This window comes from Erythrolamprus reginae, chromosome 5 (genome assembly GCF_031021105.1).
Source record: "Erythrolamprus reginae isolate rEryReg1 chromosome 5, rEryReg1.hap1, whole genome shotgun sequence".
NCBI classification, from domain to species: domain Eukaryota; kingdom Metazoa; phylum Chordata; class Lepidosauria; order Squamata; family Dipsadidae; genus Erythrolamprus; species Erythrolamprus reginae.
Window position 1 is genome coordinate 8661117 of NC_091954.1, and position 22110 is coordinate 8683226.

Here is a 22110-nt window from a genome sequence, read left to right on the forward strand (position 1 = left end):
AATGCGTTAACGTCAGCCAATCAGGAAGTAAAAGCTAAATTTCCAGATATTTTTTTTTCAAGGACCCAAATATAGTTCTGCCGAAATACTTAATGTTTACACAATCAGGGTGCTTCAGAATGCGTCTTTTTTTTTCTGTATATGAAACAAGCATAGTTCTAAACAGACAGACAAGAATAAATGGTTGGTGCATGATGGGAAGGCATCGTTGACAAAGAATAAACTATTCCGGGTCTGTCTCGCATCATGTATTTGTTCTTTTTAACATGTGTTGCGTTTTGGAAGGGGCGGTGTGAGGAGGTGTGCGTGCATGGAGTGGGGAGGGAATGGGTGTGGGCAGATGTGCATGTGTTAGCACACAAACACACACACACTCACACCAAAAAAGGTTCGCCATCACTGGTATAGGTTCTCTGCTTAAGCAGGGGGCTGGACTAGAAGACCTCCAAGATCCCTTCCAGTTCTACTCCGATTCTGAAGTTGTCTTTCTTTCTTTCTCTCTCTCTCTTTCCTTCCTTCTTTCTCTCTCTTTCCTTCTTTCTTTCTCTCTCTCTTTCCTTCTTTCTCCCTTTTTCTTTCTTTCCTTCCTTCTTTCTCTCTCTTTCCTTCTTTCTCTCTTTCCTTCTTTCTTTCTATCCTTCTTTCTCTCTTTCCTTCTTTCTCTCTTTCCTTCTTTCTCCCTCTCTCTTTCCTTCTTTCTCCCTCTCTCTTTCCTTCTTTCTCTCTCTTTCCTTCTTTCTCTCTTTCCTTCTTTCTTTCTCTCTTTCCTTCTTTCCCTTTCTTGCCTTCCTTCTTTCTTTCTCTTTCCTTCTTTCTCTCTCTTTCCTTCTTTCTCCCTCTTTCTTTCTTTCCTTCTTTCTCTCTCTTTCCTTCTTTCTTTCTCTCTTTCCTTCTCTCTCTCTTTCCTTCCTTCTTTCTTTCTCTTTCCTTCTTTCTCTCTCTCTCTTTCCTTCTTTCTCCCTCTTTCTTTCTCCTTTCTCTCTTTCCTTCCTTTCTCTTTCCTTCCTTCTTTCTCTCATTCCTTCCTTCTTTCTCTCTTTCCTTCCTTCTTTCTTTCTCTCTCCTTCTTTCTCTTTCTTTCCTTCTTTTTCTCTCTCTTTCCTTCCTTCTTTCTCTTTCTTTCCTTCCTTCTCTCTCTCTCTCTCTTTCTTGGATTTGTATGCCGCCCCTCTCTGAATGGGGCAGCTCACAACATACCAAAAATACATAACAGTATACATTTCAGAAATCCAATTAATATGACTAAAAGAACTTAAAGACAATATAATTTTAAAAGACGTTCATCACCATTCACTCCCTATATACACTAAAGCGCTCTTTGGTCAGGGGATTAGGACTGCCGCTCAGACACTATACTTTTCCACCCCCCACCCCCCCAAAACAATTAGAGGGAACACTGGTGGGGGGGTCATGTTTTTTGGGGGATTGTTATGTGTGTTGGGCCTGGTCTTAAGGCGTCATGTGGATTTCATTACGGGCATACAGTGTACAATGACAAAGAGGTATTTATTATTCAGAGCTCAAGGTGGAAATCTAGCAGCTGGAAGTCTTTCTCCAGAGGGAAACTGTTTTCATCCAAGACGAAACGGCTCTTGATGGTTAGAAGGTAGGAAGCCTTGGAGTCGGTGAGCAGACTGTGGCAGAGATCAGCCACCAGCATCCCGTAGGTGGTATCGGAGGAAGGTTCTGCAACAGAAGGAAGAAGGAGAGAACTTCAAAACCATCAGAGGCTCCGGAGAAAATATCTTTTTTTTTTCCTGGCTAAGCCATGGGGAAAACACCTCTTTTGATTTTTTTTTTTGGGGGGGGGAGGAATTTGTGGAATGTGAACAGACCACTATGCCAGTGAAAGGCTGCAAAAATGGGCGTGGCTGCTCTGAGTCCTTAGGAGCGGCATACAAATCTAATAAATTATTATTAAATTATTATTATAGAAGACTGACGGCAGAAAAAGACCTCATGGTCCATCTAGTCTGCCATTATACTGTTTCCTGTATTTTATCTTAGGATGGATCTATGTTTATCCCAGGCATGTTTACATTGAGTTACTGTGGATTTACCAACCACGTCTGCTGGAACTTTGTTCCAAGAATCTACTACTCTTTCAGTGAAATAATATTTTCTCACGTTGCTTTTGATCTTTCCTCCAACTAACTTCAGATTGTGTCCCCTTGTTCTTGTGTTCACTTTCCTATTAAAAACACTTCCTTCCTGGACCTTATTTAACCCTTTAACATATTTAAATGTTTCGATCATGTCCCCCCTTTTCCTTCTGTCCGCCAGACTATACAGATGGAGTTCATGAAGTCTTTCCTGATACGATTTATGCTTAAGACCTTCCACCATTCTTGTAGCCCGTCTTTGGACCCGTTCAATTTTGTCAATATCTTTTTGTAGGTGAGGTCTCCAGAACTGAACCACAGTATTCCAAATGCGGTCTCATCAGCGCTCTATATAAGGGGATCACAATCTCCCTCTTCCTGCTTGTTATACCTCTAGCTATGCAGCCAAGCATCCTACTTGCTTTTCCTACTGCCCGACCACACTGCTCACTACCCCTAAATCCTTCTCTTCTGAAGTTTTTGCTAACTCGGAACTGCCAATTCAATACTCAGATTGAGGATTCCTTTTCCCCAAGTGCATTATTTTACATTTGGAAACATTAAACTGCAGTTTCCATTGCTTTGACCATTTATCTAGTAAAGCTAAATCATTTACCGTATTACAGACCCCTCCAGGAATTTCAACCCTATTGCACACTTTAGAGTCATCGGCAAATAGGCAAACCTTCCCTACCAAACCTTCCCCTATGTCACTCACAAACATATTAAAAATAATAGGACCCAGAACAGACCCTTGTGGCACACCGCTTGTAACCCGTCTCTGCTCAGAATACTCACCATTAACAATAACTCTCTGATGACTATGCTTCAGCCAGCTTGAAATCCACTGAACTTATTATTATTTTGAGGGTGTGGCTTGCCGGCTCTGTGACCAAGTGTGAGTGGCTTGATGTTCATTTATTTATTTACTTATTTATTAAATTTGTATGCCGCCCCTCTCCGCAGACTCGGGGCGGCTAACAACAGTAAAAAGACAACGTAAACAAATGTAATATTAAAAAATCTAAAAACCCCAATTTAAGAGATCAGTCATGCATGCAGTCATACCATACATACATTTTATAAGCCATGGGGAAGGGAATATTTCAATTCCCCCATGCCTGACGACAAAGGTGGGTTTTTAAGAGCTTACGAAAGGCAAGGAGGGTGGGGGGCAACTCTGATATCTGGGGGGAGTTGGTTCCATAGGGTTGGGGCCGCCACAGAGAAGGCTTTTCCCCTGGCTCCCGCCAAACGACATTGTTTAGTTGACGGGACCCGGAGAAGGCCCACTCTGTGGGACCTAACTGGTAGCTGGGATTCGTGTGGCAGAAGGCGGTCCCGGAGATATTCTGATCCGATGCCATGAAGGGCTTTATAGGTCATAACCAACATGTGATCGGTGGATGGCTTAAAGGTCATGTGACTGGCTTAAAGGTGGCCAATCTGACGTCACTCACGTCAAGGGTTAGGGTTAGGGTGCCTGGCCTCTCCTCGCCACAAAGAGATACAATTTCCCCCTCTATTTACTATTAATGAATAGGCAAAATATAGTATTTAATTCTATGTATATATATATATATATATGCCATACATATTACACAAAAGTATACATTACTATATAAACTGTATGTGTATGTACACAAACACACGCACAGCTCTTCTAAAATTATACCCATTCAACATCATTAACTGAGATAGGAAAAACATACCCAGAGCCCAGAAGGGAAAAAAAGAAAAAAATTCAAATTTTTTCTACTGGTTCTGTGTATCTGACCGTACCTGTAGGAGCCCATCACTGCACTATCCCTATTTTGAGTTCAGAAATCCATTTCGCAGGGGGTAATCCTGATCCATGGACCCTGACTTCCTTGTTTCTGCTGAGAAACCCATGTTGTGGGGGTTCTTAGCTATTTCTATACTCGACCTAAGACCACCAAAGAGTCTGACCAACCGAGTCTTCCCTAGGCAGGAACCCTATAGATATTTTACATGCCAGATCCCATCGTCCTGACCTGCAAGGCACAGCTGAAGAACACCAGACTAGGTTGAGTCATATCTTGACCTTTGAGATGGAATTCCAAGGGTGGTTCCCCCCCCCTCCCCTGAGACAACTGGACTTTCTAGTTTTTCTTTCCGCTCCTGGCGAAAAAACTTCTTGGATGAGAAGCGAAACGTCTTCAAAGAAAAACAGACGGTCCAGTGGCCTTCAAGAGGCAACCTTTGGGACAATCAAGACCTGCAAGGACTGAGAATCTCCCTAGGCCAGAGGTCTCCAACCTTGGCAACTTTAAGACTTGTGGATTGCAACTCCCAGAATTCTCCGGCCAGCATAACGGAACCGGCTGGAGAATTCTGAGAGTTGAAACGCACAAGTCTTAAAGTTGCAAAGGTTGGAGAGCCCTGCCATAGACAATTGAGATGGAATTGTGATCCGATGACAGAAGATTGATTACTGTGGGGTTCTTAGTGCTCTCTGAGCTGGGTTAGTTAGTTAGTTATTTTATTTTATTTTATTATTTTATTTTATTATTTTATTATTTCATTTTATTATTTTATTTATTTTATTTTATTATTTTATTTTTTATTTTTTTATTTATTATTATTTATTATTTTATTTTATTTGTTTGATCTTTATGCCGCCCTTCTCCTTAGACTCAGGGCAGCTTACATCATGCTAGCAATAGCACTTTAACAGAGCCAGCCTATTGCCCCCTAACAATCCGGGTCCTCATTTGACCCACCTCGGAAGGATGGAAGGCTGGGTCAACCTTGAGCCCGTGCTGAGATTTGGACCGCTGACCTTCAGATCTACAGTCAGCTTCAGTGGCCTGCAGTACAGCACTCTACCTGCTCCTCCGGGACTGTCTTCTGCCGCACGAATCCCAGCGGCCGATAAGGTCCCACAGAGTGGGTCTTCTCCGGGTCCCGTCAACTAAACAATGTCGTCTGGCAGGCCCCAGGGGAAGAGCCTTCTCTGGGGTGGCCCCGGCCCTCTGGAATCAACTCCCCCCAGAGGTCAGAGTGTTTGGAGGGAGGGAGGAGGAGGAGGGAGGAGGCAATGTGAGGCCCCTGGTGCTTTCTAAGCTGGATTGTTTTCTTGCAGATGTTTCATTTCCGAACAATGGGTGGGCCAGTAGGCAGGACGGGATGGAACGCAGTTCCACCAGCAGAAATTTATTTATTTATTGGATTTGTATTCTGTCCCTCTCCGTGGCTCACAACATAAATGAATCTGTGTGCCCATCCCACCCTCCCCTCTTCCTCCTCCTCGGAAAGCGGCAGGGAGACCAGCACCGGCAGGAGTTGTAGGGGGGCCATTTCCTCCCCCTTCTTTTCTCAACAGCTGATCAGCACCCGTTCGCCTACCTACCTAGCCTGAAGCAGGAAGTGACCCAGGAAGGAGAGCGCGGGAAACGCGAAGCAAATTGTCACCCCAGCGAGTGACACTGGTGAGGTTGTAAGTCGAGGACTTAACAGTTCACTTGAACGATGATGATCAAGCCACTCCCACCTGGTCACATGGCCGACAAGCCACTCCCACCCAGTCACGTGACCATCAAGCCACACCCACAAAATAAGCCACACCCACAGTGTGGCAGTAAAAGTTTTGGCTGCCCATTACTGCCCAACAAGGTAAGAAGAGAGCGCTAGAAGAGAGTGAGGTTTGCACTTTGTTGACATAATTATTATTCATTGCTTCATGTACAGTGATCCCTCTATTATCGCGAGGGTTCCGTTCCAAGACCCCTCGCGATAATCGATTTTTCGCGATGTAGGGTTGCGGAAGTAAAAACACCATCTGCGCATGCGCGCCCTTTTTTTTCTATGGCCGCGCATGCGTAGATGGTGGAGTTTGCGTTCCCCGCCGCCCACGCAAAGGGGAAACCCCGATTCGGCTCCTCGCTGCTGCTGCGCTACCGAGCAGATCAGCTGCTGGGCGGCCGAAGGAACCTTCCCTGGGTCTTCCCCCTCTTGCTGGCGGGCGGGCGAGCGGCGGGCATCAGCGAGGAGCCGGGGTTTCCCCTTTGCGTGGGCGGCCGGGAAGACCCAGGTTGGGGGTTCGGGGGGGTGCTGGGAAGCCCCCCAGGCCGGCTGCGACCTTTTAAAACAGCCGCGCCGCTTCCCAGCTGACTCCCGAAGCCAAACGCGGAAGTGGGTTTTTTTAAATTAATATTTTTTTAAAAATCGCGATATAGCGTTTCGCGAAGATCGAGATCGCGAAACTCGAGGGATCACTGTACTTGCAATTAAGGGATTACAGACCCCCCCCCCCCCAAATCTCCAGTTTTACACCACAGATGCCCAAAGCATTACCTACGGCCTTCTTCAGCCATTCTGCGGGAATGTTAAGGAACATCTTCTCCAACAATTCGGATCCCACCCGAACAGATATTTCATAGTCTCCCTCCTCAACGGTCATCACGGCAGGTCTAAATGAGGAAATGGGGGTGAGGGTGGTGGGGGGGGGAGAGAGAGAAACGTAGTGGAATTTCAATGTAATGTTTTATGTTTCCTGCTACAAGATACTTAAGGATGCTATTGACACCAATACGTATTGTTTATCTTGCAGTATGGTCACGTCATCCCTTTTTAGAATAGAAAGAACAGAATAGAATTAAAGGTGGAAAGAATAGAATGGAATAGAATAGAGTGGAAAGAATAGAAGAGAAGAGAATAAAATGGAAAGAATAGAAGAGAAGAGAATTGAGTGGAAATAATAGAATAGAATAGCATAGAGAGTGGAAAGAATAGAATAGAACAGAGAGTGGAAAGAATAGAATAAAATAGAATAGAATAGAACAGAGAGTGGAAAGAATAGAATAGAATAGAATAGAGAGTGGAAAGAATAGAATAAAATAGAATAGAATAGAACAGAGAGTGGAAAGAATAGAATAGAACAGAGAGTGGAAAGAATAGAATAGAACAGAGAGTGGAAAGAATAGAATAGAATAGAGAGTGGAAAGAATAGAATAAAATAGAATAGAATAGAACAGAGAGTGGAAAGAATAGAATAGAACAGAGAGTGGAAAGAATAGAACAGAACAGAGAGTGGAAAGAATAGAATAAAATAGAATAGAATAGAGAGTGGAAAGAATAGAATAGAATACAAGGTGGAAAGAATAGAATGGAATAGACTAAAATGGAAAGAATAGAATAGAAGAGAATAGAGTAGAAAGAATAGAATAGAATAGAGAGTGGAAAGAATAGAATAGAATGTGAAAATAATGGAATAGAAGAGAATGGAGTGGAAAGAATAGAATAGAACAAAATGTGGAAATAGAATGGAATGGAATAGACTAGACTAGATTAAAACAGAATAGGAGAGTGAAAAGAATAGAATAGAATGTGGAAAGAACAGAATAGAATAGAGAGTGGAAAGAATAGAATAAATAGAATGGAATGGAATAGACTAGACTAGACTAGGAGAGTGGAAAGAATAGAACAGAATGTGGAAATAGAATGGAATAGAATAGAGTGTAGAAAGAATAGAATTCTTTATTGGACATGTGATGTATCGGACAACTCCGAATGCCAAAGACCAAGAGCCCACCGTCACAGTGAAGGGACAAAAGCTGCAAGCAGTGGACCAACTTACATGCCTGGGCAGCACCCTCTCCCCTGTAGTGACCATTGACACTGAAGTCAACTGCAGAATCGCCAAGGCAAACAGTAGTCCATTTGGCAGACTACTGACCAAGGTGTGGGACCGTCATGGAATAAGCCTCGGCACAAAGCTCAAAGTCTACTGAGCAGTAGTGCTAACTGCCCTGATGGGACTTTGCTCAGAAAATCACGTCTCCATGTCTCTGATTCCTACATTCATAGATTTTAGTCTTTCATCTGCTGCTTTTTTTGTATACAGTGTTCCCTCGATTTTCGCAGGGGATGCGTTCCGAGACCGCCGGCGAATGTCGAATCTCCGCGAAGTAGAGATGCGGAAGTAAATACACTATTTTTGGCTAATACAGTGTCACAAGCCTTCCCTTAATGATTTAAACCCCTAAATTACCATTTCCCATTCCCTTAGCAACCATTTAGATTATTACGCACCATGTTTATTTATTAAAGTTTATTAAAAATATATTTATTAAAGGCGGACGAAAGTTTGGCGATGACATATGATGTCATCGGGCAGGAAAAACCGTGGCATAGGGGGGAAAAAAACCACAAAGTATTTTTTAATTAATATTTTTGAAAAACCGTGGTATAGGCTTTTCGCGAAGTTCAAACCCGCGAAAATCGAGGGAACACTGTACCTGTAAAAAGTTTTGACTTGATTCAAAGGTAAGCAGGTAGGGCACTGTTGGTAGATCCCGTTGTCATCCGTCTGTCGTTCACGGCTGCATTTTGCGCACCCCTTGTAGGTGACCAGGGGGAGGGAAGCGAATATGTGCTCCAGGGAAGCATCAGGGTCAAAGGTCAGCTGTCCGTGGGAGAGGGAAGCATCTGTAAAGCTCAGCTTGGAGACCAAGGCCTTCACTTGGATTATCCCTACGGACACCACAGGGAACGAAACACTGTGAGTGGTTCTCAAACTTTCTAATGCCGTGACCTCTTAATACAGTCCCTCATATTGTGGTGACCCCCAACCATAAGCCTAGCACCAATTCAAAGTGTTTATTTTATTTTTATCTATTCATTTGTCCAATACACAAATACATAGGAAGAAAAATAGACATGTAGTAATATATATAAGGGTAAAGTGAACTTAGAGGAGAGGATATATGAAAGAAAGAAAATATATATCATAAGTGAGAGAAAGGAAAGACTATTGGACAAGGGCGGTAATGATCTATAAAGCGCTACATGGCATCAGGCCAGAATACCTCCAGGACCGTCTTCTGCCGCACGAATCCCAGCGACCGATTAGGTACCACAGAGTTGGCCTTCTCCGGGTCCCGTTGACAAAACAATGTCGTCTGGCGGGCCCTAGGGGAATAGCCTTCTCTGGGGCGGCCCCAGCCCTCTGGAATCAACTCCCCCCAGAGATCAGAACTGCCCCCACCCTCCTTGCCTTTTGTAAATTACTTAAGTCCCACCTATATCCCCAGGCATGGGGGAACTGAGACATCTCCCCCATTCTTATAGACTTTATGTATGGTATGCTTGTGTTGCATGTTTTTTAAATGACGGGTTTTTAAATACTTTCTTTTAATATTAGATTTGTTACATTGTATATTGTTATTATTACTGTTGTGAGCCGCCCCGAGTCTGCGGAGAGGGGCGGCATACAAATGTAATAAATTATTATTATTATTATTATTATTAATTTTAATTATTATTATTATTATTAATTTTAATTATTATTATTATTATTAATTTTAATTATTATTATTATTATTTTTAATTCAACAGAGCTTTAAGCTGATTGGAAGGAAGGTCAGAGGGACACCCCCACTGTAAACGCCTGATTGGTCGGATTGCAAAAATATGTTCCATGGAGCCAGAATAGAAGCTTTAGTTCCTAACACCATAGGAAATTTGTCTTTTCCGATGGCCTTAGGCGACCCCTGTGAAACGTTTGTTTGACCCCCAAAGGTGTTCCACCACCCACCTTACCCTTTTGACACCAATTTTTATTTATTTATTTATTGGATTTGTATGTCGCCCCTCTCCGCAGACTCGGGACGGCTAACAACAGGAATAAAACTGTATATAGAATAGAATAGAATTTTTATTGGCCAAGTGTGATTGGACACACAAGGAATTTGTCTTGGTGCATATGCTCTCAACGTACATAAAATAAAATATACATTTGTCAAGAATCATGCGATACAACACTTAATGATTGTCATAGGGGTCAAATAAGCAATGAAGAAGCAATATTAATAAAAATCTTAGGATATAAGCAACAAGTTACAGTCATACAGTCAACACGGGAGGAAATGGGTGATAGGAATGATGAGAAAAACTAGTAGAATAGAAGTGCAGATTTAGTAGAAAGTCTGACAGTTCTGAGGGAATTATTTGTTTAGTAGAGTGATGGCGTTCGGGAAAAAACTGTTCTTGTGTCTAGTTGTCTTGGTGTGCAGTACTCTGTAGCGACGTTTTGAGGGTAGGAGTAATAATAATAGTAATCCAATACTACAACAGTTAAAAACCCTTATTATAAAACCAAACATACATACAGACATACCATGCATAAAATTGTAAAGGCCTAGGGGGAAAGAGGATCTCAATTCCCCCATGCCTGGCGGCAGAGGTGGGTTTTAAGCAGCTTACTAAAGGCAAGGAGGGTGGGGGCAATTCTAATCTCTGGGGGGAGTTGGGTCCAGAGGGCTGGGGCCGCCACAGAGAAGGTTCTTCCCCCGAGTCCCGCCAAGCGACATTGTTTGGTTGACGGGACCCTGAGAAGGCCAACTCTGTGGGACCTAACTGGTCGCTGAGATAATCTGGCCCGGTGCCATGAAGGGCTTTGTAGGTCATAAGCAACACTTTGAATTGTGACCGGAAACTGATCGGCAACCAATGCAGACTGCGGAGTGTTGGTGTGACATGGGCATATTTAGGGAAGCCCATGATTGCTCTCGCAGCTGCATTCTGCACGATCTGAAGTTTCTGAACACACAAGTTTGATTTACTTGGAGTTGTATTGTGTTGTTTAAGTGTTCCCTTTATTTTTTTGAGCAGTGTATCAAGACACAGGACCTCACCCGAACTTTTTTCTTCCAGATGTGAAGCCAGGGTGGTCATCTTTGTCGACACTTGGACCTCCCTTTCAAACTTCTCTTTGAAGGCCAGAGTCCTTTTGTCGTCATCAAAAAGGCACTCGAGGACCGACCAAGGTGTGGTGTGTAGTTCCAGATCACCAGAGACAGGGTTGTGTTTTGCAAAGAGATACTTAAATTCCCAAATATGATCTAGGGAAGGAGAAAGAAAGCATTCAGATCAGTGAAGGTTTGGACCAAATGCTCTAACCGTTCTTTCAAAGATAAAATAACTGATAATAAAGGAGAAGGAAGCTTCAACACCCACCCCACCCCTTTTCTGTTTGTATCTGACACTTGGAGACAGGCCCCAAATAAGCCCCTGTGGTTTTTTTGGCAAGGTTTTTCAGTAGTGGTTTGCCACTACCTCCTTCCTAGGAAAAATACCTGGCCCTAGGAAACCCAAGTGGCTTTGTGCCTATGGCAAGATTAGAACTCATCATCTCCTGGTGCCCAGGCTGGGGCCTTAATCAATGCACCAATTGGCTCAAATACCTATCCCAAGGGTCCCTAAACTTGGCAATTTTAAGACTTGTGGACTTCATCTACCAGAATTCTCCAGCCAACTATTTCATCTCGCAGAAATCTCCAGCTGAAGAGTTGATCTGTCTGTCTGTCTGTCTGTCTGTCTCTCTCTCTCTATCTATCTATCTATCTAATCTATCTAATCTCTCTCTCTCTCTCTATCTAATCTATCTATCTAATCAATCTATCAATCTCTCTCTATCTGTCTATCTATCTATCTATCTATCTATCTATCTATCTATCTATCTATCTATCTAATCTACCTATCTACCTATCTATCTATCTACCTACCTACTTACCTAATCAATCTATCTAATCAATCTATCTAATCAATCAATCTATCTATCTATCCTACCTACCTACCTATCTAATCAATCTACCTACCTACCTACCTACCTATCTAATCTTTCTATCTTTCTATCTTTCTATCTATCTATCTATCTATCTATCTATCTATCTATCTATCTATCTATCTATCTATCTATCCTATCCATCTAATCTATCTACCTACCTATCTAATCTCTCTCTCTCTCTCTCTCTATCTAATCCATCCATCCATCCATCCATCCATCCATCCATCCATCCATCCATCCACCCACCCACCCACCCATCTGATTTATAAGCCAGCCAAATCCTTCCGGACTCTGAGCAGCATACAACAATTTAAAACAATATTAAAACCCCAATTTAAAACAATATTAAAACAATTAAAACCCCTAAGAATAAAATCATTCATTTCTTCTTGGCCCGAGCTGGATGGGTGAGCAAATTGCTGTGTTTTGTAATACATGCTTGGTGAACTGCTTGTTACAGTATGTGAAGCCCCATCTCTGGTCATAAAATTATTTTAAAATATCAAGCGATTGTTTTACCTTTTTTCCTTTGAAGTTGAAGACACTGGGCTGCTGCATCACCCCAAACAACCAAGGTGTAAGGTTGCCCCTTGATTTGCTCCACCGTTAAGACGATTTTACTTTGCTTTTCTTCTTTAAAACTATACACGGATTCTAAAGTTTGAACAATGGGAACAATGAACATAGTTTGCTTCCTTCTGTGATGATGTCACTAGCTCCCCCCCCCTTCCCTTCCCTTTCCTGGTATGGACCGGCCAATCTTGTCACAGCTAACTTGATTTGACTGCACAGTGGTATCTCAGTATGTAAGGAAATTGATTCTGGGAGGCACAAGGGCAGTGATGGGCTCCTACGGGTTCGGTCAGATACAGAACTGGTAGAAATATTTTGAATTTTTTTTTCTTTTATTCCCTTCTGGGCTCTGGGTATGTTTTTCCTATCGTAGTAAATGAGGTTGAATGTTTGTTTGCTTGCTTGCTTGCTTGTTTGTTTGATTGTTTGTTTGTTTGATTGTTTGTTTATTCATTCATTCATTCATTCAGTTAGTTAGTTAGTTCAATACATAATACACACTGAAGAGAATAGAAACATAGAAACATAGAAGTCTGACGGCAGAAAAAGACCTCATGGTCCATCTAGTCTGCCCTTATACTATTTCCTGTATTTTATCTTAGGATGGATCTATGTTTATCCCAGGCATGTTTAAATTCAGTTACTGTGGATTTATCAACCACGTCTGCTGGAAGTTTGTTCCAAGGATCTACTACTCTTTCAGTAAAATAATATTTTCTCATGTTGCTTTTGATCTTTCCCCCAACTAACTTCAGATTGTGTCCCCTTGTTCTTGTGTTCACTTTCCTATTAAAAACACTTCCCTCCTGGACCTTATTTAACCCTTTAATATATTTAAATGTTTCGATCATGTCCCCCCCTTTTCCTTCTGTCCTCCAGACTATACAGATTGAGTTCATGAAGTCTTTCCTGATACGTTTTATGCTTAAGACCTTCCACCATTCTTGTAGCCCGTCTTTGGACCCGTTCAATTTTGTCAATATCTTTTTGTAGGTGAGGTCTCCAGAACTGAACACAGTATTCCAAATGTGGTCTCACCAGCGCTCTATATAGCGGGATCATAATCTCCCTCTTCCTGCTTGTTATACCTCTAGCTATGCAGCCAAGCATCCTACTTGCTTTCCCTACCGCCTGACTGCACTGTTCACCCATTTTGAGACTGTCAGAAATCACTACCCCTAAATCCTAGAATAGATATTTAGTAATACAGTGGTACCTCATCTTACGAATGCCTCTTTTAACAAATTTTTCAAGATACGAACCTGGTGTTTAAGATTTTTTTGCCTCTTCTTCCGAACTATTTTCACCTTACGAACCCAAGCAGCTGCTGCTGGGATGAAGGGGTTTCTTTTTCCCCCCTTTTTTGAAGAAAGAAAAGGGAGGGGTGGCTTGGAGATGGAAAGATTTTGTAGAGAACAACATGCTTGCAAAGGCACTGAAAGGGTGTCTTTTGAAGAAAGAAAAGGGAGGGGCGGCTTGGAGGAGGAAAGATTTTGCAGAGAACAACAACGTGCTTGCAAAGGCACTGAAAGGGTGTCTTTTGAAGAAAGAAAAGGGAGGGGCGGCTTGGAGGAGGAAAGGTTTTGCAGAGAACAACAACGTGCTTCCAAAGGCACTGAAACGGCGTCTTTTGAAGAAAGAAAAGGGAGGGGCGGCTTGGAGGAGCAAATATTTTGCAGAGAACAGCGTGCTTGCAAAGGCACTGAAACGGTGTCTTTTTAAGAAAGAAAAGGGAGGGGCGGCTTGGAGGAGGAAAGATTTTGCAGAGAACAGCGTGCTTGCAAAGGCACTGAAACGGTGTCTTTTGAAGAAAGAAAAGGGAGGGGCGCCCCCCTTGCCTTTCTTCCTTCCCACTCACCCTTTAGCCTAGCCTTGCTTCTTCCACCCGCCCCCTTTAGTTGCTCCTCCCTGCCCTCTGTTCGCCTCCCTTCTAAAGTTTGGGATTTTCCTGAAGGATTTGCACGCATTATTTGCTTTTACATTGATTCCTATGGAAAACATTGTTTCATCTTACGAACTTTTCACCTTACGAACCTGTTCCTGGAACCAATTAAGTTCGTATGATGAGGTACCACTGTATAACTAAAGAAACGAAAGAAAAAATATAAAAGTATAGGTGAACATATTTGAAAGGAAGAAAAGATAAATGAGGTGAGGTCTCCAGAACTGAACACAGTATTCCAAATGTGGTCTCACCTGCACTCTGTACAGCAGGATCACAATCTCCTTCTTCCTGCTTGTTATACCTCTAGCTTTGCAGCCAAGCATTCTAGCCGCTTTTCCCTAATATCTCTAATATTACCTTTCTGCCGCCATGCCATGCTACCAAATGAGGGGCCTTCAAGAAGTTCTTGGATTAGATACTCAGCTCACCTATCAGCACTGTGATGGTGGTGATTCTCAACACCGCGTGCAGCAATGTGTCCGGTTTGAGCCGACTCAGGAGGATGTGCGGAACATTGTCCAGGCTCTGCCTTGGCCTTGGAGGGAGAGCGCGAAGAGGGCCGTGCTTTGCAGAAATGTAGGTCAGCAAATCCTGGAGACGACGACTGTCTACAATACGGGAGGCTTGGGAAAATAAAAGAGATGGTAACTGATCTCAGCTTTGGCTTGTGTGTATTTCTTCCGTTGGCGGTTCTACACCAAATATTACCAGCAAGAGGAATAATAATAATAATAATAATAATAATAATAATAATAATAATAATAATAATAATAGGAGGAGGAGGAGGATGGGATGGTCAGCTGGAGCTGGGCACACAGCTTCATTTATGTTGTGAGCCGCCCCGAGTCCTCGTAGAGGGGCGGCATACAAATCCAATGAATAAATAAATAAATTTCTGCCGGTGGAACTGTGTTCCACCCTATTCTGCCTGCAGGTAGGCTAGCACACTCACACCCAGGGGTGGGCTACTGCCCGCATTGGGGGGGGGGGACGCAGGGGGTTAGCGAAAATGGAGCCCCACCCCAGAGCCCCCAATTTGCACTGAAAGATGTTGAAAGACAATGCAGGGCTTCCTACATGAGCCCCGCCCACAGTGTGGTAGTCAAAAGTTTGGTAGCCCTTCACTGCTCACACCTCACTAGACCAGTGAGGGTGAAACTTTTTTTCTTTGGGTGGTGAAAGAACATGCGCGAGTGCCCACACCCATAATTCAATGCCTGGGGAGGGTAAAAACAGCTTTTTATTTATTTATTTATTTATTCATTCATTCATTCATTCAATTTATATTATCTATCTATCTATCTATCTATCTATCTATCTATCTATCTATCTATCTATTTAATCTATCTATCTATCTATCTAATCTATCTATCTATCTAATCTATCTATCTATCTATCTATCTATTTAATCTATCTATCTATCTATCTATCTATCTATTTAATCTATCTATCTATCTATCTATCTAATCTATCTATCTATCTATCTATCTATTTAATCTATCTATCTATCTATCTATCTATCTATCTAATCTAATCTATCTAATCTAATCTATCTATCTATCTATCTATCTAACTATCTATCAATCTATCTATCTAATCTATCTATCTATCTATCTATCTATCTATCTATCTATCTATCTATCTATCTATCTATCTATCTATCTATCTATCTATTTAATCTATCTATCTATCTATCTAATCTATCTATCTATCTAATCTATCTATCTATCTATCTATCTATCTATCTATCTATCTATCTATTTAATCTATCTATCTATCTATCTATCTATCTATCTATCTATTTAATCTATTTATCTATCTATCTATCTATCTAATCTATCTATCTATCTATCTATCTATCTATTTAATCTATCTATCTATCTATCTATCTAATCTAATCTATCTAATCTAATCTATCTATCTATCTATCTATCTATCTATCTATCTAACTATCTATCAATCTATCTATCTAATCTATCTATCTATCTATCTATCTATCTATCTATCTATCTATCTATCTATCTATCTATCTATCTAATCTATCTATCTATCTATCTAATCTATCTATCTATCTATCTATCTATCTATCTAATCTATCTATCTATCTATCTATCTATCTATATCTATCTATCTTATCTATCTATCTATCTATCTATCTATCTAATCTATCTATCTATCTATCTATCTATCTATCTATCTATCTATCTATCTATCTATCTATCTATCTATCTATCTATCTATCTATCTATCTATCTATCTATCTATCTATCTAACTATCTATCAATCTATCTAATCTATCTATCTATCTATCTATCTATCTATCTATCTATCTATCTATCTATCTATCTATCTATCTATCTATCTATCTATCTATCTATCTATCTAATCTATCTATCTAATCTATCTATCTATCTATCTATCTATCTATCTATCTATCTATCTATCTATCTATCTATCTATCAGATTTGTATGCCGCCCCTCTCCGCAGACTCGGGGAGGCTAACAACAGTAACAAGATAGCACATAACAATAATCCCACCACCACCACCTGGAGGCCCTCGGGAGGCCAGAAAATGCCTGTTTCCCAACTTCTGGTGGGCCCAGTAGGCTCGTGTTTTGCCCTCCCCAGGACCCAAAGGCTTCCCTGGAGCTGGGGAAGGGTAAAAACGCCCTCTCCCATCCCCTTGGAGGCTCCCTGGAAGCCAAAAACGCCCTCCCAGAGCCTCTGTGCAAGCCAAAAATCAGCTGGCCGGTACACACATGCACGTTGGAGCTGAGCTAGGGCAAAGGCTCACGTGCCAGCAGATATGGCTCCGAGTGCCACCTGTGCTACCTGTGCCATAGGTTCACCATCACTGCCTTAGGAAAGTAAGACCTTGACTCCACTTGGTTCTTTTGCTAAAAGATGTTGGCTGGAGTGAAGTCGGGCTAGATCTGGGTTTCTCGCATTCAAAGAGATATAGAAAGGTTTCCCCTTATCCCAGGTCTTGCACCGTGACCGTTTCATCTTCGGCCAATCAGAACTCCCCAAAGTGTTTTGAGAACCCAGAGCTGTTTTCAGGGAGTCCACATTCTTTCTCAGAGGGTCTTGCCTTGAATGCTGGTTCTGAGTTTCTCTGGTGTTTATGACCTGTCGTTCTCCCCTCCCTATTTCCCATCACATATACACATAGCTTTATTCCTCCTCTACCCTCCGCCTCTCCCTGTATCCTCTGATGCCAGGATGCCCGTGAGGCACCAAGCTGACCTTGGCGGACCTGACAGTAGAAGTTTTAAGAACATCTGCCCAGCCAATTCAATCCTGAATGTTTTAGAAACATAGAAACATAGAAGACTGACGAACTGAGATATTCTTTTCCCCCTAGGCATTTACAATTTATGCATGGTATGTTTATATGTATGATTGGTTTTAAAATAAGGGGTTTTAGTTGTTTTAGTATTGGATTGTCGCATGTTGTTTTTACCACTGTTGTTAGCCACCCCGAGTCTACGGAGAGGGGCGGCATACAAATCCAATAAATAAATACAATAAATAAATCAATAAAAGCTGCAAGAAGTCAATGGCTTGATGAACAGGGCGCATTAGTTAGAGACACGATTCCTCTAAGTGGAGTTTGTCAATCCTCACCTTCCTTCATGTTAATAGCTGAGCAGCATCCAAGATTGACCAGTTTGGTTGCAAAAGTTGATTGCAGCATCCTTTCTCCAACCCAACGGTTCTCATAAACAACGACATCTGCAAGAAAAAAGAGACAAAAGAGATCCATCAATGGAAAATGGGACTTGCCCTTGGCGCCATTTGGTTTTGGGCCGTGAGCCGAGGTGGCGCAGTAGGTAGAGTGCAGTACTGCAGGCCACTAAAACTGACTGCTAGATCTGCAGGTCAGCGGTTCGAATCTCATCACCGGCTCAAGGTTGACTCAGCCTTCCATCCTTCCGAGGTGGGTCAAACGAGGACCTGGATTGTGGGGGCAATAGCCTAGCTCTGTTAAAAAAATGCTATTGCTAACATGTTGTAAGCCGCCCTGTGTATAAGGACAAGGGCGGCATAAAAAAATTGAACGAACGAACGAACGAACGAACGAACGAACGAACGAACTAACTAACTAACTAACTAACTAACAACCTGGTAGTCTGTACAATCCCCTTAATCAGTCCTTAAGTACTTAGCTAGCAGCTGTGAAGAAACGTCACAGCCCTCCTTTTTCCACAAAGTGAAACACACACACACTTTGCTCTGCTTTGGTTTCAAAGTCGTGAAAAATCAACAAACAAAGTCCGGAAACAGCAAGGCACAGTCCTGAAGAACAACGATCAGATAATCTTCCTGGGGCTACCTTTGAAAAATGTTCAGAAACTTCAGATTGTGCAGAATGCAGCTGCGAGAGCAATCATGGGCTTCCCCACGTATGCCCATTTTACACCAACATTCCGCAGTCTGCATTGGTTGCCGATCAGTTTCCGGTCACAATTCAAAGTGTTGGTTATGACCTATAAAGCCCTTCATAGCACCGGGCCAGATTATCTCAGAGACCGCTTTCTGCCGCACGAATCCCAGCGACCAGTTACGTCCCACAGAGTTGGCCTTCTCCGGGTCCCGTCAACTAAACAATGTCGTTTGGCGTGGCCCAGGGGAAGAGCCTTCTCTGTGGCAGCCCCGACCCTCTGGAACCAACTCCCCCCAGAGATCAGAATTGCCCCCATCCTCCTTGCCTTTCGTAAGCTCCTTAAAACCCACCTCTGTCGTCAGGCATGGGGGAATTGAGATATTCCTTCCTCCCAGGCCTATACAATTTATGCACGGTATGTTTGTGCGTATGTTTGGTTTTTAATAAGGGTTTTTAGCTATTTTAATAATATTAGATTTGTCACACGCTGTTTTATTATTGTTGTTAGCCGCCCCGAGTCTAAGGAGGGGGGCGGCATACAAATCTAATAAATAAATAAATAAATAAATAAAATATAAGTGTGTAACGCACTCACCTGTGAAGAGTACGATGTCTCCAGGAAAGACGGTGAGTGATAAAAATGCTGCTGCTCTCCACAACACAACCTTCTGCCTCACGTCCGACTGATCGGCAACGACAACTGTGGCTAAGGGGACTTTGCAGGACGCGGTACTTGCCGCCTTGATCTCTTTCATATGACAAGGATGTAGCACTACAACCAAGACAGAGAACTTCCGGCTTTTCTCAACACAATCCTTAAGCAAGGACAGAGGCTTCTGAGCTTTCTCCATTTCTGGGATCCTCGTTTCTCCAGGTTTTTTAACCGGGGGAAGAGGAGAGCGTGCTAACTTGATTCTTTTGGGTAGCTGCTGATCTCCAGGAGTAAAGCAAGAAGTTGTCACGTTATCGTCAGTTGCTTGAGATCTTTCAGCGTGATGATCGTCTGGAGAACACAGCTTCCTTTTCTGTTGGGGTTTAAGCTCCTGTCCTTCGTTGTTCACAGGTGAAGATAGAGGAGTACATTTTTTGCACTGACTTGAGTTATCTGAATCGAAGAGTGGAATGGAACCATCAGAGTTAACTTCACAGTTTAGGTCAACTTTTTCAACAGCCATATTGCCATCTTCATTTGATTTAAGTAGAGGTTCTCCATCAGCTGTGCCTTCCCTACAAGGGAGGGCCGCTTCTACTCCTGTAAACCCCTCTATAGGTTTATTTTGCTTTTCATTCTGCCGTACGGTGTATTGTCCTGAACAGAGGGCCACTTGGCTTAAAGTCAGAACACTAAGGAACTCATTGTCTGTTGATAGGTCAAGATTTGAAGGTGCGTCCAGCAGGTTTCCAAGTTTCGATTCATCCGATTTTTGCGAAAACGTTTTCAGAAACTGACTGAATAGTAAATCTTCACCCCGAGGTTCAAACTGACGATAAGATGTGTTGTGATTAACCGCCACGCAACTTTTTAAGTCCTTCCCTTCAAAAACCAAGGGAGAAGAATCAAGATGGTCATCTATGATGCAACTAGTATTTCCTTTGGTATAATCCTTTTTGCTTTGTTGACATACAGGGTGTTTTTTCTGGGTCTCTCTGCTTATATCGCTGCAGACAGAAGATTCGTGGACAGGCGACTTATCCAGGATCCCTTTCTTATGGCTGAAGGATTTGACACATCCAACAGCTGTTGGACAATCGGTCATAAAGGGGTCAACCGAGCCACCTTTTTTTTCAAAGCTTACTGGGAAGGGATCTTTGGAATTGACAACCAAAACTGCATCATTTGTGGTCTCATTTTCAAGAGGCCTGAAGTTTGTGCTACAAAAGTTAAACGTGTCATTGGTGAGATGTAATTCTCTCCATGGTTTCTCATTAGCAGAAGAACCGTCCTCTTCTTTGGGGTTGCTTGGAGCAGTAGAAAGAACAGGTGCACCAAAGAATATATGAATTTGAGGTCTTCTGGACATTATGTTTTCCTTGCAGGATTTGGATGATGGGGAAAATGTCTCATGTGATGTACAGTTCATTTGATAAATATTTGAAAATACATAATCTTTGCTCATTCATAGTTTTAGAAGCAATTCATTCAAGGTTTGTGGTGCTAATCTGTCATAAAATTCCATTCATGGAGTTTTGGGAAAATACACAATAATAAATATTCATACAAAAACTCAAAACTGATTTCATCATTGGATTAAAAACATTGAATTTATAGTTCATATTCTCTGTATTTCAAAATTAATTTTATCTTTATATTTTAAAACTCTTAGAGAGTACAATGGTCATTCTACCTTTTTATTCTTTACTTTACTGTCAAAAGCTCCTCCTAAAACATTTTCCCTTATCAGTACAGGCAAAGAACATTTTTCAAATGATACACTGAAACGTTGTTTTTAAAAATGGTAAAATATTGTGTTGTTCAATAGCGTGAAATGAAAAAGTCAAACAAAGATGAAAGTTTCCAAATTAGATTTCTCTGTTGAAGTGAGATAGATTATTTTTCACCTTTCTGGAATCTTCAAGACTTTGGGTTAAGTTACAAAGTGCAAAAAGTTGATTTGTTGCATCAGCATTTTTTGAATATTAGGGCAAAATATACTTGGAAGTCAGGAATCCAACATCTCAGGTAGAAATCTCAAGAGGTTTTTGTTCTATTGGAAAGAATGGAAAAACATACAATTTTAAGCATTTTAATAACAATCTCCAGTGGTCTTCTAAAATAGGAGTTCAGTGCATTAACCTCTTTCCATTCTTGTAGCCCGTCTTTGGACCCATTCAATTTTGTCAATATCTTTTTGTAGGTTCAGTTCTGGAGACCTCACCTACAAAAAGATATTGACAAAATTGAACGGGTCCAAAGACGGGCTACAAGAATGGTGGAAGGTCTTAAGCATAAAACGTATCAAGAAAGACTTAATGAACTCAATCTGTATAGTCTGGAGGACAGAAGGAAAAGGGGGGACATGATCGAAACATTTAAATATGTTAAAGGGTTAAATAAGGTTCAGGAGGGAAGTGTTTTTAATAGGAAAGTGAACACAAGAACAAGGGGACACAATCTGAAGTTAGTTGGGGGAAAGATCAAAGGCAACATGAGAAAATATTATTTTACTGAAAGAGTAGTAGATCCTTGGAACAAACTTCCAGCAGACGTGGTTGGTAAATCCACAGTAACTGAATTCAAACATGCCTGGGATAAACATATATCCATTGTAAGATAAAATACAGGAAATAGTATAAGGGCAGACTAGATGGACCATGAGGTCTTTTTCTGCCGTCAGTCTTCTATGTTTCTATGTTTCCCAACTTGGGCAAAAATGTTGACTGTTGATGCTTATCTGACCATTAGAGGTCACCATGGCCTCAGAAGCCTCCACAATATTTTTTATACGTAATCCAGTTGTGTCCTTGCAGAAAACTGCAGCATCATTCAAACTATAATGAAGAACTTGATTACTG

The 22110-nt window shown here is 41.8% G+C and overlaps 2 protein-coding genes across 3 annotated transcripts in view; one reads left to right on the forward strand and one right to left on the reverse strand.

Moving 5' to 3' along the window:
* Positions 1-244, forward strand: part of NRBF2 (nuclear receptor binding factor 2) — a 9905-nt gene extending 9661 nt beyond the window's left edge. For both annotated transcript variants that reach the window (XM_070752044.1, XM_070752045.1), the window contains one exon: positions 1-244. This exon is cut by the window's left edge and continues 1179 nt beyond it. The gene's annotated coding sequence lies outside the window, so the exon portion shown is untranslated.
* A 1243-nt stretch (positions 245-1487) lies between these two features.
* Positions 1488-22110, reverse strand: part of SHLD2 (shieldin complex subunit 2) — a 45357-nt gene continuing 24734 nt past the window's right edge. Inside the window, exons 3-10 of the mRNA XM_070752042.1 lie at positions 19193-21302; positions 17838-17945; positions 14638-14832; positions 12211-12345; positions 10760-10966; positions 8363-8597; positions 6420-6535; positions 1488-1686 (exon numbers count right to left, since the gene is read on the reverse strand). Of these exons, the coding sequence (XP_070608143.1) occupies positions 1514-1686; positions 6420-6535; positions 8363-8597; positions 10760-10966; positions 12211-12345; positions 14638-14832; positions 17838-17945; positions 19193-20714 (2691 nt within the window). The 5' untranslated portion in view covers positions 20715-21302 and the 3' untranslated portion in view covers positions 1488-1513. The remainder of the gene's footprint in view (positions 1687-6419; positions 6536-8362; positions 8598-10759; positions 10967-12210; positions 12346-14637; positions 14833-17837; positions 17946-19192; positions 21303-22110) is intronic.